We start from the raw sequence: 16903 nt of genomic DNA, 5'->3' as shown, positions 1-16903 counted from the left end.
CATCTGTTTCCAACTTTTGAATTCCTTGAGACAGTATTTCTGAAATGGTTTTGTGAATCGTAAATACCACCCTGAATGTGTGGCATCTTATACAAATTCATTTTAGGACTCCACGCCTATGATTTTCCTAGATCAGAGGTCTGTGATTCCATTCAGGCTTGACCAGAGAGCCTAGGGCCTTCTAATCATACAGTTACCTCTTCTGTGTGATCCCGGCCTCCCCTCCGTCCTGGGCACAGCTCAGAGCTTCAGGAGAGAAAGCGTTTCCTACCACACAACACTTCCAGCATCTTCAGTTAACAGATGTAGGGCAGCACTGAGCTAGAGTAAGTTCCTTCATAATGATTCAAACCCCCCAGTTCTTTAAAAAGAATCTCAAGATCCATTAAATATTCATGAACACATCCTTCTTGGCAGCTCCTCCATTGTAGGTAATTACAGAGGGTTTAAAATATCGGACCGTTACTTGGAAGTACACACAGCTCTGTCAGCTGCAAGCAGACAGCTGATTTGTAATTTAATTAACATCCTGGCTTGTCCTGTTTTTTGTGGCAAAATGCAGGAAAGTATTTCCTTTCATTTGCATGTTTTTTTTCTTCAATAATTCAAATGGAACACCTGGGAGAGCTTTTTCTGTTACATCCTGATACACTCCTCAAAAAATTATCTTTTCAAGTGTTCTTTGGGCCAGCTGTAGAGCTGATTGTGGGTCAGTTTTTCTGAAAGCTAACACCACTTGGGGAGATCTGTGTAACATCAGCAATCAGTGAGTTTTGACCCACTTTTATTAACTTTTCAAGTAATCATGGATTTTAAGGAGAGATTTGGACAGAGGACTTCGTTCAGCGAACACTGATTGCGAGCCTGCAACGTTGCAGGCACCAGATGGCAGCAGTGAGCCATGCAGGGAGGGTGCCTGATCCTATGGAGGATTCAATCAAATAGGGGAGGCAAAATTAAGCCAGTGATCACAAAAATAAATGTAAAATTGAAATGTGATGAGCTTTATGAAAAATAAGTATAGGGTAGCTTAAAATCCTGTGAAACCAGGAGTGGTTTGGTACGGGGAGGAGTACCCCCTAATCTGGGAGCCAGGAAGTCTCCGTGAGGAAGAAGGTAAAAATAATGTGTGGTCTGTCTTGTCCTCCATCCTCCCATCTTCCTGCTATCCCCTCCTCCCGCAGACATGCAACATAGATGTAACCATCCTAGAATAAGGAATCAGGTGGCGGCCAGATGAAAGGGAAAAGAGAACCCTGCTCCAGCCAAAATATCATTCAGAGAGTTTCTTCCGAATCAAAGAAATGAACATAAATACTGATCTGATCACTGCATTAACCAATCTTTACTTTCTATTTTTTCTCTCTTTCACCTGCCTTTTCCTTCCAGGGAGGGAGACAGTGAGTGGCAGAGAGGCTGCAGCAGGCGTGGTGAGCGGGATGGGTCTCGGGGCACAGATGGGCTAAGATACCATGGGAAAAGGAAGGAGCTGGAAAACAGAGCTGGCTGGTTTACACACTTCACAAGCCTCCAGTAAATAACAGCCCTGAAAAGAAATATCAAAGGGTTTACTATTTTCTTCAAAATCAGATGGCAGCAGGCAGAGCCTGGAGGAGATTACCCTACTGTGGAAGTGAGACCTACAGTTTTAAGAGGAAGGTTAAAACCTTCGTTTGCATGTACTTCATTTTTCTGAGGCTGCTTCCTTCACTCTTTAGGTTTTCTCTGTTTGCTGACCTGCAGTCACTTCTTCCTTAGGCATTATTGCTCTTTGCAAGTCTATTATTTATTTAATATCCTCACTGACTTTGTGCTGCTCCTAAAATATGTGTTTCTTCTAGGCCCAAACACTTTTTTAAATTGAAGAGGCTCCCTTCCAGCGGCAGCACGCAGTCAGCCGCGTCTCTGGGACACCTTCTGGTGCTGTCCCAGCAGATCATGGCAGGAGACAGAGATGGGCAGATGGCAGGGGCTCCTGCCCTCGGAGGACTCAGATTACAGAGGGGAGAGACGACGGGCGTAGAGACGGCTATTTGTCCATATCGTTAACAGAAGCAGTGGAACTGAGAGATTTTGAGCATCTCCAAAATGTTTGGCTTGGTGTAAGAAACTGTAATCATTCCTTAATTTTGTGCTTGCTTCATAGTGTTGTTTTAAGCCTTAAATGGAGTCCTTTCTATAACACTCCTAGGAAAGTGTTCATGGAAAGTGCTCACGAACTGTTAGGTGTTCTATTATTACTTACCTTTCAAGCACATACAAATGTGGGCTGGGTTGATTCGGTTCTCTCTTTGGAACCGTGCCAACTCCGGCTGCCAGGGGGAAGCAGAACACTTTTTATGCAGAAACAGAGATAGACTCATATTTTTATTATGTGGCCTTGAAAGATTTGTGACTTCTCCCTCAGTTACCATACACTGTGCCAGCGGTGCCAGCCCAGTGCCCTCTCCCCAACTGTGCAGAACCTCCGGGGGCAGAGCAGGTGCCTGCAGGCTCCTGCGTTTGAATTCTGGGTAACGCAGGGTGGTTTGGACTCACACAGGCATCAGCAGAATGTAGCGAGCAGAATCTGGTCAGACCTCCTAGCCTTTGCCCATCCACACGAGGCCCTGTGGGGGAAGAGGAGCGTGAGAATGACTGCCTGCGCACAGGTTCAGCTGGGAGGGCTGGTTGATCAGGCATGCCGTGTCATTGCTCGGATGTTCTAAGTTTAGTTCAGTTAAAGTCGCATGTATTGGTCTTCCGCTCCATGTTAGTTATCACTGGGGCCCTGGAGAGTCTGAGATGAACCTCCATGCGGCCCCTGAGGCACTCGGGGGCCAGTAGGACAGACAGGTCATTGCAGTACATTCTGGGTGCCTAGAGGGTGGACATCCTTTCTCCCTTAGCAGTCAGAGAGTGCTTGCGAGAGATGACACCGATCTGAGTATCAAGGACCTAAAACAGTTTCCCTGATGCATGAGTTGGGGAGTGATGGTTAGCTCAGAAGGGGGGAGGGAATGAGATTCCAGAAGTCAGGGACAAAATGAGCTGAGTCACAGGGGAAAGAACAGAACATTAGTATTCCCTGTTCGGAGCACTTCCTGTGCCTCACTCTCATTAAAGCTGAGAGAGGAAATATAATCTGTTTATAAAAGTTCTTATGCTCTGGAGTCCCCTCCAAGGGACCAAGCTGAGAAGAGGAAAAGAGGAAGGTGCAGATTCAAAACTGAGGCCTTCCTCGACCGCCCTCCTTTAATGATGGCAAGGCAGCCCCCGAAAGGTGCCCAGAATGGTGTCAGCATGTAATAGAGGAGCCCTGGAACGAGGGGTGACTCAGAACTGCCCAGAACATCAGAAATGATTCTTAATGCAGGATGTGGCCTCTGCAGTGTTGTTTACTCTCTGCACCCCTAGACGACTCTTCAAGATTTCCTAAGAATTGTATTTCTTGAAGACAGAGCCGGTCTTTTCAGAAAAGACCGGCTCTGAGTCCTAACCAGTTTAGAAGAATCTTTAAGTGCTCTAGCCCTGGAGTCAGAGTCACATGTGTTTGAATCCTAGTTTGCCACTCACCAGGTATATAAGCTTGGAAAATAAAGTGCCTAACTAAGCCCCAGGTGAGGAGAATAGCACCATCTATCTATCAGATGTGATGCTTCGTGTGAAGTAGTGAGCATATTTCCCGGCACGTTAAGTGTAACTACTGCTTTTGAGGTTAGCATTAGTGTTAGGATTAGTATTTCTTTTAATGTTGCATTAGTGTTAATATTAATATTAGTCTCACCATTACAAGTCAGAACATCATTTATGGCTCAACCAAAGTTGATTCAAGCAGAGATTCTACTATGAGATATCACAGTGATTTCTTTGGAAGCTTGTGTTTGTGTTATATACGGTATTTCTCCCCAGTTCTTGTCTTCTCTTTCCTAGTCATCTCTCACTGGAAACTGGGGGGAACAAAGCAGGCAAGTATCTGGTTGGCTCCAGGGAGAGTTTAGTTTAGGTCTCCTGGATCGCTGCCTGTTATCTACAATAGATAGCAGGCTGCCTTCCGGGCTTGTCTGCTGTCACACTCTACCTCCCACCCCAGGCTGCATCTGACATCAGGCTGATATGAAGCAGACCTAGGACTGGGACTAGTGTGAGCATGATTTATGCAGGGCAGTTCCAGAGAGAGACCCTAAAGGGAGTGAGAAAAGCCCTGAGGAGTTCTGCGAGAAGGTCGGTTCAGATGTGTAGGTTGTAGCTGCAGGTTCCTCCTATCAGGTGCTCTGGAGTGTAACTTGCAGCACACAGGTTTATCTCACTTGGAGGTTTGGGAGTTGGGAGTTCCGTCATAGCGTCGTAACTCAGTCACGTCCAAGTGAGGAGGCTTCAGGCGCCTAAGGGCAGGCTTCCTGAGAAGTGTGCTGATGTGGGCCTTGAATGTGCGAAAGGGGTTTCTGTGGACTTGGGGGGAGGGTAATAACATCTGCTACAATCTAGTTCAAGATCTCGCTGTTTCTTCAAAACATCATCCCCTCTTAAAACTTACCTGCTCTGCACGTGTTGTTGCCTTTGCTTAGAATATCTCTTACTTCTGTCTTATTGCCATTCTAGATCCTGTCGCAAATGGTAAACCATTTCTGCTGCCACAAAACTCGGTTTGTACTTACAGTCATCGGCCCTGCGTATCGTGATTTAGCTGCACATGTATACAACTCACTTAACAACTTATTGTCTTCCTGAGGTCAAGAACTGACTCTTACTCAGTTTGTACTTTTAGCCTATATTACTGAAAGGAGTGGTGAGGAGAGAGCAGTGTAATACTTAAGGATCTGATGCTCTTCAGGTTGTGTTGAGCAAATCATGTGGTTGCCTTTTTTTGCTTGAACCTGAAATCAAACTCTTTTGCAATGAAACAAGTTGCATGGGGAGAAAAGGCATACAACTGTAACAAGTTTTAACAATAAAAGTTAAAAAAAAAAGAAACAAGTTGCATTTAGCAGCCAAAATACCTTTGTAGCTTAAACAGTGGACACGTATTTCATCTATTTGTCTGATTGTCATTTGTAACTTTATTCAACAAATACTTATTGAGCATTTGTGCCAGACAGTTGGCTGAGAACTGCAGATATGAGGATGAACAAAACCTAAATGATCTCAGGCCCCACAAATCTCATAGTTTAATGTAAAACAAACACACAGAAATACACTACCACACAGCATGGTAAAAGTTGTGATTGGGGAGTGTAGGGAGTTATGGGAACACACAAAATCTCAGGCTTGCAGTTCACGAAAGCTTTCCGGAAGAGCAATGTGAGAGCTGAGGCTTAAAGGATCAACGAATGTTAAAATGAAAATTGTTTTACTAATAAAATATTAATTGATTAGTTTTACAGTCTAATTAAAGTCCTATCAGTCTTTGAAATAAATTTTAAATTTATAACAATAATTATGTAAAATAAGTTCTTTGGGATACCACATAAGCACTTCTTGGCGTCTTACAGGGAACAAACCTGTGTTCTGATAGTTACTTATCCGAGCAAGTCAGCGAGGTGCATGCTTTCACGGATAAGATCTTTCCTTACGTGGTGAGTGCTGCCAGGAATCCTTGAGGAGCCACGGTGATCAGCTCAACTTTGCCCTTTATTTAGTCTTTGGGCTTCAGATTCCTACGAGTGACGAAAATACGTTTTTACATATGTTAACTTTTAAAAAGCTTAAAAAGCTCCTCAGAAACTGTAAGTTGAATTACTGTATGACCCAGCAGTTTCACTTCTGGTTATCCATTCAAAAGAACTGCAAGCAGAGTCTCGAAAAGATGTGTGCACACCCCAGCTCAGAGCAGCACTGTTCACAATGGCCGAGAAGTAGAAGCAGCCAGATGGCCCGTGCTCAGACCAATGAGTAAACAGGACGTGGCGTATGTGTGCCATGGAATAGTATTTAGCCTTTAAGAAGAAGGAAATTCTAACACATGCTGCAACATGGATGAAGCACAAGGACGTCATGATAAGTAAAATAAGCGAGCAATAAAAAGACAAATATTGCATAATTCCACTGATATAAGGTATCTAGAGTACTCAGAGTCCTAGAAATAAAAAGTAGAATGGTGGCTGATAGGGGCTGGGGAAAAGAAAATGAAGATTTTTTGTTTAATGGGTATAGAGTTTCGGTTTTGCAAGACAAAAATGTTCTGGAGATTGGTTAGAGACCAGTATGAATATACTTAATATCACTAAACTGTACACCTAAAAATGGTTAAGGTGGTAAATTTTATGACATGTGTATTTTACCATAACTTTTTTAAAAAGCTTTAAAAAATGGAAGTAATGATTTGTTTGTATGTATTTCATAGTCCCGAGGTGTGATTGGTGATACAAAAGGGTTCAAAAGTACGCTGACTGGTGTGGCTCAGTTGATTGGGTGTTGTCCTGGGAAACAAAAGGTCACCAGTTTGATTCCCAGTCAGGGTGTATTCCTAGGCTGTGGGCCTGGTCCCCAGTTGGGGCATGTGTGAGAGGCAACCAATCCATGTTTCTCTTCCTCCCTTCACCTCTCTCTAAAATTAAATAAATAAAATCATAAAGAAAAAAGAGTTCAAAAGTAATGGGGGCTCAGCGCATGTAATGCTATTAGGGGGGCTATGGCTTGAACTCCGCCCTGTGGGCAGTGGGAACCCCTAAAGGGTTTCAAGAGAAGAACTTTGTCAGTTAGTGACTCGGAAAGTAGAGGATGGGTGGGAAAGAGGCAGCCTCAGCGGCAGTCAGCCAGTGCAAAGCCTGTGCCACAGCTTGGAGCCAATAAGAATCTGAATGTGGGCAGGTCAGTGTGCAGGTTACTGGTGGTGGTGGTGGTGGTGGAGGAGGATGAAGGTGGAGTAGATTCAGGAATTATTTAAGAGATAAATTAGGCAGACTCGTCATCTATTGAACTGACACACGGTGAGGGGCGGGGTGAGAGAGGGTGGAGTCAGAGTGACTCCTACCTTTCTGGCTTGGGTGACTGCAGAAGACGCAGTGCAGCCACGAGGGAACCGAAGAGCGGGAGGAGGTAAGGAGGGTACCTGGGCTGAAAGCCCCGCACTGCACCGGGCACGTGTATGACATTATTCCATTCCCCATGACCACGTAACTGGTCAAGAATGCATGTTAAAGGAGGCCCGTGTTTCTGAGGCAGGTTACCTTCCCAGTTGTTCACAGGGTTAAGAAACAGACGTATGCTCTTTTGCAGTTCACAGAAGTGCTGTAACCTCATTTTGTGGTGTGTTCCCTCTCAATGAATTGTTTTCTACCCAGCTGCCAGTTCAGTTACCAGACACAGGCTTCGTCTCCTCACGGGCGTTGGGACAGTCTGATGACGGTAGAGAGAAGATTCAGATTTAAATGATCTGAACGGTGTCCCAGCTCTGATGCCCATTAGTTAGGTGACTCTGGACAAGTCTCTGAACCTCTCAGAGTGTTAGTCTTTTCACAAGGAAAGTGGGGCATCGTAGGTAAGAAGAACTGCAGTTGAAGAAACAGATGAGAGGCCTTTGCAAACAGCAGCCAAGAGAGTGTTAGCAGTATTTTTGTTGTGGTTGTTTTGAAACTAATATTAAGCCTGGAACATGGCAGAAAGCCTCTCTGGAAAATACAAATAATGCTAATCACCTTCTAAATAAGAGTGGGCAATAGAGTTGCATTATCAACTCTTCTTCTTGCTGTCACATTCTGAGTCAGACTGAGAGCCAGTATCCCCAAAAATCATATTTTCACCTTAAAAATGAAAAAAGAAGTAGACATAATTTTGTAAGGAGACGTGTTGTTACCAAGCTGACATGATAAAAGTACCTGTTGGTGATAACAATAATGGGGGACTGGCATAAGGTTAGACATCACAGGTAAGTTTGAGATAGTGGTATGACAATGTTTAGATTCCTGCCCATAATACCCCTGAATCATTCACAGGGAACAAAAGTAAAGCAAGGCACACTAACATTTTACTAGCTGGGTTGTGAGTAGTACATAAAATTCTCAGGAGAATGATTCCGGTACTTACGATGGCCAACACTGCCTTACGGGACAAGCTGACCACTAGTTCACTCCAGGAGGGGAAGAGCCATATCAACTGTAAAGACTATTCTCACATAGCTAAGTGGGCTCATTAAGTTGTTTACTGATTTGGACTAAATAGCTCTTAACCAGCACACACCACTACCTACAAGCCACTTATGTTAGCGCGTGCCACTTGGCACCCTTCTGTAGCTCGTAAATAGAGACAACCTTTGTCAGGCAAAACCAATTCATCAGTGTGGGTCAATACTGGCGGTGGGTTCCTTTTTGCTTGCACCTGACCTGGTTTATGGTGACCACCGAGGGAGCCTGCAGCAAAGCCTGCTTGGTGATTGTCAACAACGGGATCGCACTGGGTCCTGTAACGGAAGGCAGGAGGTGAAGTTCAGAGCTGCACCCTCTGCAGACACTAATGCTTTCCTTCTTTCTTGCCTTTTCTCCTAGAAGTATCGATACCAAGATGAGGACGGTCCACATGATCATTCCTTACCTCGACTAACGCACGAAGTGAGAGGCCCTGAACTCGTGCATGTGTCGGAAAAGAACCTGTCTCAAATAGAAAATGTCCACGGATACGTCTTGCAGTCTCACATCTCTCCTCTGAAGGTCAGTCTGGCTGCTCCTGGCGCTGGCAGCGCAGTTGGTCTGCACTGCTAAGGGAGACGTTTGCTGGCCTGACTAAGTGAGGTTCTTTAAAAACCACTGCAGCGAGGACTGTGATTGCCATGGGGTTTTTCTGTGGTTTAGAGGCTAGCCTGGAATTCCCAACACGGGGGCAGTTATTCTTGCAATTGTTTGAATGTCTGGAAAATCCGTTTAGGTGCTGAAGATGGGTTAGGATAGCCAAGGGTGGATAATTGAAAGGGGAATTAAGGGAACCTCAGATTTTGAAAGCCCAGGAGTACATCCAGGTTTTGTTCAAATGCTCTCTTTCCATCTCTGTTCCGGGTTCTTGGTAAAACAATGGAAGTAAATGTAACAGGACAACACCCGGTGATTTCCGTATGTGTAGACCGCAGTGGAAAATGTGTGAGTGGCCTCAGAAACACCTCTATCTTATGCTATATTTCTTTCTGTTTGGTGTCATATTTTTCCAGCTTTTTACTTCTTTAATTTAATTTTAAGCAATTTCTTGATAAATAGTATTTTGACAAGGAGGGACAAATAAATGGAGTAAGAATTTTCTGTGCTCCTTTTTCTTTGCTGATGTTATGGGATGTTATGCTTTGAGTAAAAGCATATGTGTTGATTAGAGTTAAAGAAAAATGGAACTGGATTCAATGATGTGTCATAGAAGAGAATAGACTTGGAAAATAAAGCAACAACAAAACTACCTAATAACCTAGGTTATAGGTAAAGAAAATTTTATTTTCATAGCCAAAACATCTACATTAGCACGATTTCTATATGGCTGTTTTGCAATAAAAAATATAGCCATAAAGAGGCCTCGATGCTTTTTGGGATTTTATTATACTTTCCAGAGTATCAAAGAAAAGCTGAATTACATTTAATATAGTTCCTAAATTTGGTACATTTAAAATACCCAGGAATCCTAAAAATGTGTGATCGAATAAACTAGCTCTAGTTGCTATGAGTTAATTAAAATATTAGGCTAATTGTAAAATTCCATTATATATTTTATAATATATAAAATATATGAATATTATGCTTCTGGGATTGATTGCTCAGTTCTTCCCAGAGTCTCTTCGGAAATCATTGAAGACTGGTGGAAAAGGACACGTTTAACCCAGAGAAACGCGATTAAGGGGATCTATCACTTCCTTCTTAACCCTCCAGGGCTGTCCTGAGGGAAACACAGCACTGGTGTCGTGCAGAGGGCAGAAGCTGTGTGCTGTGCTTATCTGTGACTGCGGTGAGACTGCAGTTGCTGACAGTGAGAGCACCCCCGAAATGCCTGAGTTCCCTGTCCCCGGAATCTTTCAGGCCTGGATGCGGACTGGGCAGTGCTGTGGAGGAAAGCACTCCTTCTTCAGCAGGAGGGGGCATAAAGTTGTCCCTAAGGTTCAGCCTACCTCTAGGAATCTGATTCTGCTCTGTGGTCAGATGATTACCTTCCTTCTTTAAGGACCCTTCCATTTTTGCAAACAATTGCTTATTCCTGTTTTGTGTGCTGAGCGGCATAAATTAAAAAAGGGCAGAGCTGGGAGGCTGGATGGCATTGAGTGGTAAAATTTTAGTTTATTTCATTTTCTAACTTGTTGAAAGAATCACTCTAAAGCCCTCCATGGAGCCTCCCTCCCTTTTCTCCTCCCAAAACGTCTTTCTCCCCTGCCGAGCACTTCCTATTTGATCAGCTCTGTAGCCTAGCTCCTGAAGGCTGCAAGCCAGTGGGGATAATCAAGGCTAGTCTAGAGCTAGCTAGGTTACAGTAAAAAAAAAAATATATATATATATATATTATATATGTGTGTATATATATATATATATATATATATATTTGTTTCATATGTATATGGAACAAACGATAAAAGTATGATAGGACTTTCATTTTGTACATTGTGTCTTCAGCATGTACATGATAATGTAAGTGTCTGGCATCTGAGTTTGGGGGATTGTACTATGTGTTACTCTACTTAATGCCTCACTTGGAAACTGGTGAAGGCAAAGGTGGTTGTTTCTAAAGATCAGATCTCAGCTATAAAGGGATAGTTCCTATTTTACCTTTAGCTCTCACCTTCCAGGAATCTGAGCTGTGTCTTTATTTTCGGTTGTTTTTTTAGCTTAGGTTTTCAATTTCTACCTTCTATCTTATTTCTTATTCTGTTCTATACACACACACACGTATGTTTTCATGGGTTTTGTGTATTCATGTTTTTATTGAAAGCAGCTCACATCAATTTTGAAAGTAGCCACCTATGAATTAAAAAAAAACCCTGATATGAAATATTAAGGTTAAAATAAGTTTTCCCCTTCTTTTTGGAACCACCAGCTCAGAGGTGGGAGCCTCCAGGTACGGTGCAGAGGGTGGAAGGGTGAGTTCATGCAGGACTTCCCCGCCCAGGCTGTGAGGTAGCTATTTTTGGCCAGGACTTTTCCCTCCTGACAGGCTAGAGGGGCTGTTTATGCTGAACAAGATATGCTTTTAGATACTTCTCCTGTCAGCTATAGTGAGAGGGATAACAGTGCACGATTTTCTAGGAAAAGCACAACTCTGCGATGCGTAGAGGTTGCTAGTTGGGTGGTGTAAATGCCCTCACCATGGCTGATTTCAGGCTACCAGCCCGAAGCTACTGAATGGGTGCAGAAGAGGGGCACAGGAGGCTCTCACAAGCCCGGTGAGCGCGGCACCCACCGCACTGTCGGGCTCAAGCGCAGGTGTTCTTACAGCAAGAGGACACATCTCCTTATCAAGTTGTCGAGGGGTTGTTGTACCCTCGCAGTTCCAGTGTTCAGAAAACCTGCCATGATTAAGATCGAATGTGTTATTTTCTCATAAATGAAGCCTGTTTGAGTCAGAGGAATGCTAAGAAGGCACAAATTCTCCTTCAGAGTTGGCATATTTTCAACTCTTGGCTTCTTCCACCTCTTTGGTGTTCTCGGGTCAGGCACGGAAAGCGGGGAGAGAGAAGAGGCAAAAGCACATAATCAGATACTGCCCCCTGAATCCTACTTAGGAGACGCTATAGCTCTCAGGTGTAAATTCGGAATTTGCACACGGCATGCCTACACAGAGTGTGAGATGGCTGGGTACCACTTTAAATGTCTTACTGAGTAGCCCCTGGACCATTAGCTGAGTAATCTCTCGGCTGCAGGTTTTGCGATCGTTTTTTCCATCACCGTGTCACTCGAAGCCTTGGTTCTAAGATTCATCTGCGCCTGGTGTACACCCACTGCCTGGCTGATAAATGGGGCTGCCTAGGCTTGTTCTCATTAGAGTGGCTTGGCCAGTGTGAAGTATGGGGCTGTGAGGAGAAATGCATTTTAGCGGTCAATTCAAGGGAATTTGTTTTCCCTGCCTCAAGATGGGAATGCTTTCTCTTCAGATGCTACCTAGAATCGTCCACAGAAGAAACTGGCCTATAATAAAGCAGGAGAATATTTTTTTCAGTTTAAGTCAATTCAGTTAATATTAATTGAGTTACTACTATGTGCATCGTGATAGGTGATAGGGAAACAAAGGAGAGTAAAACATGATACACACATACATACACACATATGTATATCTCATATGTACATATACACACACACACATAGATATCTCACGACCCTAGAGAATCTGAGTTCTAGTTATTTGCTACTAGAATCTGCATTCTGCTTACTCTTACTCTGCAACAGGAATTCAAATTCCCAGAGCTCAGACACAGTGAGGCCCCAGGCATCTCGCAGAGTACTCTCTCAGAGCAAGAGAGAGACAGAGAGCAGAGAGAGGTAGGAGCAGGCTGACTTATTTTTAAGAGTCTGGACATTGGCATACCTGGGTTTTAACCTTAGCCCTTTCATTTAGTAGTTTTTTGAGCTTGATCAAGTTAACCTCTCTGTCTCAGGTATGATAACTGTAAAATATAGGTAATAGTAACATTTATCTCACAGGATTTTTGTGCTAATTTAATCATATGATACATGTATTTACACTACTTAGAACGTGCCTGGCACATGTGAAGCACTCACCAAATCTTGTTTTTTATCTTGTTTATTATTATCAACCAGCTACCATGACAAATACCTTAAAATCACTTATTTTATTTACCTCATTTTATCTCTAAGAGATATTACACCTGATTTTAAAATTAAATAGCTCCCTTCAACCACAGAACCAGTAAATAAGATTCCAATATTTTTAACTCAGGTCTCTCTGGATCCAGAGCTGTTATGCTATATTATTACTCCTGTGTTATATCACTTTTTATATATTGTTCTGCTATTTTTAAAGAGATCTACATTTAAATTTTTATTCATTTCTTTGTGTGTAAATGTTGAAGCTCCTTTTTTTTCTTAGAGCCTTATTTTGCAAAAATTAAGCAGATGTAAAAATAAGGGAATGTTTAAAAAAACAGCTTTCTAAATGAGAACCATGAAGAGTGCTGATAGGTGGAAATGAAACATTATGAGGAAATAGAAGGAAAACAGGGTCTACCTACATTTAAGATAGCTTAGTCTGCCCCACAGAAAATGCCCAAAAGACTCTGTTCCACTCCCATGACAACAACTCGTATTTGGGGACTACTTTCCTCTTTACAATTCTATTGAGACTGTAGGAGTTTGTTCTTGAGCAGTTGAAGAGTCTTTCACACTGAGAGGCACTACTCACACTCAGTGCCTATGTCCTCAAAGGGCCCAGTAAGTCCCGCCCACCATGCCCCTCTGCTTCTCCTTCCCCGGACCCAGCAAGATCTACTTCTGTAATTTTTATCTGGCTATTTACTCTTTTGTTTTTTAATTGTTCATTTTATTGTATTTTTCCATTACCATTTATCCCCCATACACCCTCTTTCACCTCCAACCCCCCCCACAATCACCACACTGTTGTCCATGTCCACGTGTTGTTTATTCTTTTAAAGTGTTCATTCTATATGCCTTAATTTCATAAACTATCTTATCATTTTCAGAAATAACGTAGAAGTTACACACTCAGCCCTCAAGCAGTGGAGGAACAAAGCTGCTCTTTGTGCTCGGTTTCTTGTTACCATGGCATCTGCCAGACTGAAAATCTGTCTGGTTGTTTGAACTCTACTTTGATTCATAGCCATTAGTTTTGTTTCATTTTCATAAACTTGCTGTCAATATTGCCATCATTATGTTAACACCCTTAAGGTCATGGTCTCTGTTGGTTTTGTTCATTTTACCATCAATTCTTCTGCAAATACTTGTTTTTAAAATTAATGTACATATTAATTATTTGTCTTCTGGGAAGTTGTTCACACTGACAGAAATTAAGGCGTAGACTTCTTGTTTTTCCATTTCAGCTCTTCTGTTCTCCCTTACCTACTTATCATCAACACAGAATCTCATCCATTTTGAACCTGGTTATTTCCTCATGTGTTACATATCTGAAATCTGGAGGTGTCCTAGAATCAATGCTATCTTGCAATGAAATGGCAGCATCTCCCAGAGTACATAAGAAAATGGTGTTTCTTATAGTCAAAGCCTTCTTAGACTCAATGCCTATTTACCAGGAAGATTAAAGCTCTCTTTCATAGATTGGTGTGAATTGTTTTGATCAGATGAATATAATTTATGTCACTGAGACCAACATGAACCGTCTGGGAAGGTTTACTGGAAAGTAAGAGCGTGAGAGGTTGGGATGGGCTCTTACACCCTTGGACAACCGGGCATGTGCTGAATATACAGGCAAACATTGGCGACTCTGGAGGCAGTGCAAGTTTTGGAATTTATAGGGGGATTGCTGGAAAAGGAAGAGCTGGTATACAGAACTGCAGGCAAGAAAGAGACAGTGTACTTGGTTGCAGTGACGGTTTTCTCACCAGAGTTCCCAGGCCTGCTTACGGGAAGGTGTGTTTTCGCCAACGCTGTGATAAATCCTCTTCCTCCACGAAGCCTTTCCTGTTAAGTCTTGCCCGGCTCCACCTGGTCATAACATTATATAGCACACGGAGTTTACGGTTAGCTTCTCTATACACACATTATTTTATTTTTCTAACTGACTTTTGTGGAACCATGTATTATCCTTTCTTCTAGATATTCCATTTGTCTTGCTCCTAATGAATGTGTTAATTCCTATTAAATGGACCACATCTTTCTTTTGTTTTTCTTTTTTCTCTATTACTGGCATCTACAATGACACGAGCCCAGGATTTAACAAAGTACATCTGGTGGGATTTTGTCATCATTATAAGGAGACTAAAGGGATGAATGCTGAAAACACTGACTTACTGAAGGGTTTCCAGAGTCTTTAATATGATGATAAGTAATATGATGGAAACGTATTTCCTCTAAGATGGAAATATGTTAATACACAGTATTTCCCAAACATATTGGTCACAGGATCTTTTTTTAAAAAAACAAACAAACAAACCACTATTGGTTGGGCACATAAACTTAAAAAAAATACTATAACAGACACATAGACTATAGCTAATACAACCAAGAGAAAAGTGTAACATAAAAATTCATTCTAGCCCTGGAGTCAAACTCATCCAGATTCAAATTCCCAGTCCTATACTTAATAGTTGTATGAGCACTTTCAAGTTACTTAACTTTCTTAAGGCTGTTTTTTTAAAATTTGTACAATGAAATAATGGCATTCTCTCTAATCTGTTTCTGTGAAGTTTGAGTAAGAAAAATCTATACAAAGACCTCAGCTCAGAGCTTGACACATAAACATGCAAAAATGTTAGCTGTCTTTATTACTATTAATGTTCGTTATTATATGTATTAGCATACGGGGGTGGGCAAAAGTAGGTTCATAGGTGTGAGTACGGGAAACACAGTTTAGTCTTGTATTATTATTTATTAATTGTTGTATGTGTTAGTATAATCACTGACCTTCTTTTGCCCTCCCCTGTTGGTATTACAGTATTGTTGGCTATATTCTCTATGCTGTGATGTTTACCCCCGAGACTGCTCTTAGACCTGGCAGCTTGTGCATCTTCATCCCTTCCCCCCTTTCACCCATCTTCCCAATCCCCTTCCTGTGCGGCCACCACCAAAACGCTTTCTGTGCCCATGAGTCTGTTTCTCTTTTGCTTGTTTGTTTATTTTGTTTTAAATAAGAGAAACCATATGATAAATGTCTTTCTTTGTCTGACTTATTTCACTTCCCATAATTCCCTCTAGGTTCATCCACATTGTCTAAAATGGCAAGATTTCATTCCTGTTTAGTGGCTAATATTCTGTTGCTTATACCTACCACATCTTCTTTATCCATTTATCTACCAACAGACACCTTAGATTGCTTCCAAATCGTGGCTACTGTGAGCAAGTAAAGCTGCAGTCAACATAGGGGTGCATATGTCTTTCCAAACTAGTGATTTGGGTTTCTTCAGGTATATATGCAGAAGTGGAATCACCGGGTCATGAGGCAGCTCTATATTTAGCTTTCCGAGGTAACCCCATGCTGCTTTTTACAGTGGCTGCACCAGTTTACAGTCCCACGAACAAGTCACCGGGCTTCCCCGTTCTCCACATCCTCGCCCACACTTCTGGTTCGTTGACTTATTGATGGTAGTCATTCTGGTACGTGCGAGGTAATATCTTATTGTGTAAACTCTTTTTTTAAAGTCTACAGTAGTTGGGACTTTTGTTACTTACAACCAAATACAACCTTACCAATATAAGGACCAACTCCTAGATAGGTAAGATGAGAATGAGGACAATAAGAGACAAATAAAATTTACTAGGCAGATGCAGTAGCAAGGATGCTACAGAGAACCCAATTTGGAAACAGAAATTGGGTTTTAGAACTAAGAACAATAGACATGATATTAAACATTAATATCACAACTGAGTATTTATTTTATACTTTAGGCTTTCAAAATGAGATAAAGTTATTTAATCTGAACATCAAGCTGGTGTCAATATGAATCATAATCTTTGTTTGGGAGCCAGAACATTCAGGCACAAAGGTGAAGTAAACTTGCCCAAGGTCACAAAATAAGTAAGGGGCAGAGCCAGGAATGGAATCCCGGTCATTTCATGCCCAAGTGCACTGGCGTCCCTCTGTACCCACTGATCTCGATAGAGCTCAAGTGTATACTATTGAGCAAGGCAAGGAGTGGAGATGGGAGGAGACCAGAGACTTGGGAGAGGAGCTGGTTTAGGTCTCAAATCCATCTGCGGGCTCTAGGGACGAGAGAGGTCAAGACATTAACGTCACACTACGAGAGAGCAAATAGCAAACTTTGGGTTCAGATTCTGAAGAAGAGATGAGGGTCGATATGTAACTCAGACTAGAAAGAATATGGTAA

General features: G+C 42.2%; 1 protein-coding gene across 7 annotated transcripts in view; it reads left to right on the top strand.

The window, feature by feature from the left end:
* The window catches only part of DLG2 (discs large MAGUK scaffold protein 2), a 1324826-nt gene that overhangs the window by 356321 nt on the left and 951602 nt on the right, over nt 1-16903 (top strand). For 6 of the 7 annotated variants that reach the window (XM_053925682.1, XM_053925677.1, XM_053925676.1 and 3 more), the window contains exon 2: nt 8463-8624. In XM_053925682.1, coding sequence (XP_053781657.1) covers nt 8463-8624 — 162 coding nt within the window. The remainder of the gene's footprint in view (nt 1-8462; nt 8625-16903) is intronic. The other variant, XM_053925675.2, reaches the window with a different exon arrangement.

Source organism: Desmodus rotundus, chromosome 5 (genome assembly GCF_022682495.2).
Source record: "Desmodus rotundus isolate HL8 chromosome 5, HLdesRot8A.1, whole genome shotgun sequence".
NCBI classification, from domain to species: domain Eukaryota; kingdom Metazoa; phylum Chordata; class Mammalia; order Chiroptera; family Phyllostomidae; genus Desmodus; species Desmodus rotundus.
The sequence above is the reverse complement of the archived record's forward strand: the minus strand, read 5'-3'. Positions and strand labels throughout refer to the sequence as shown.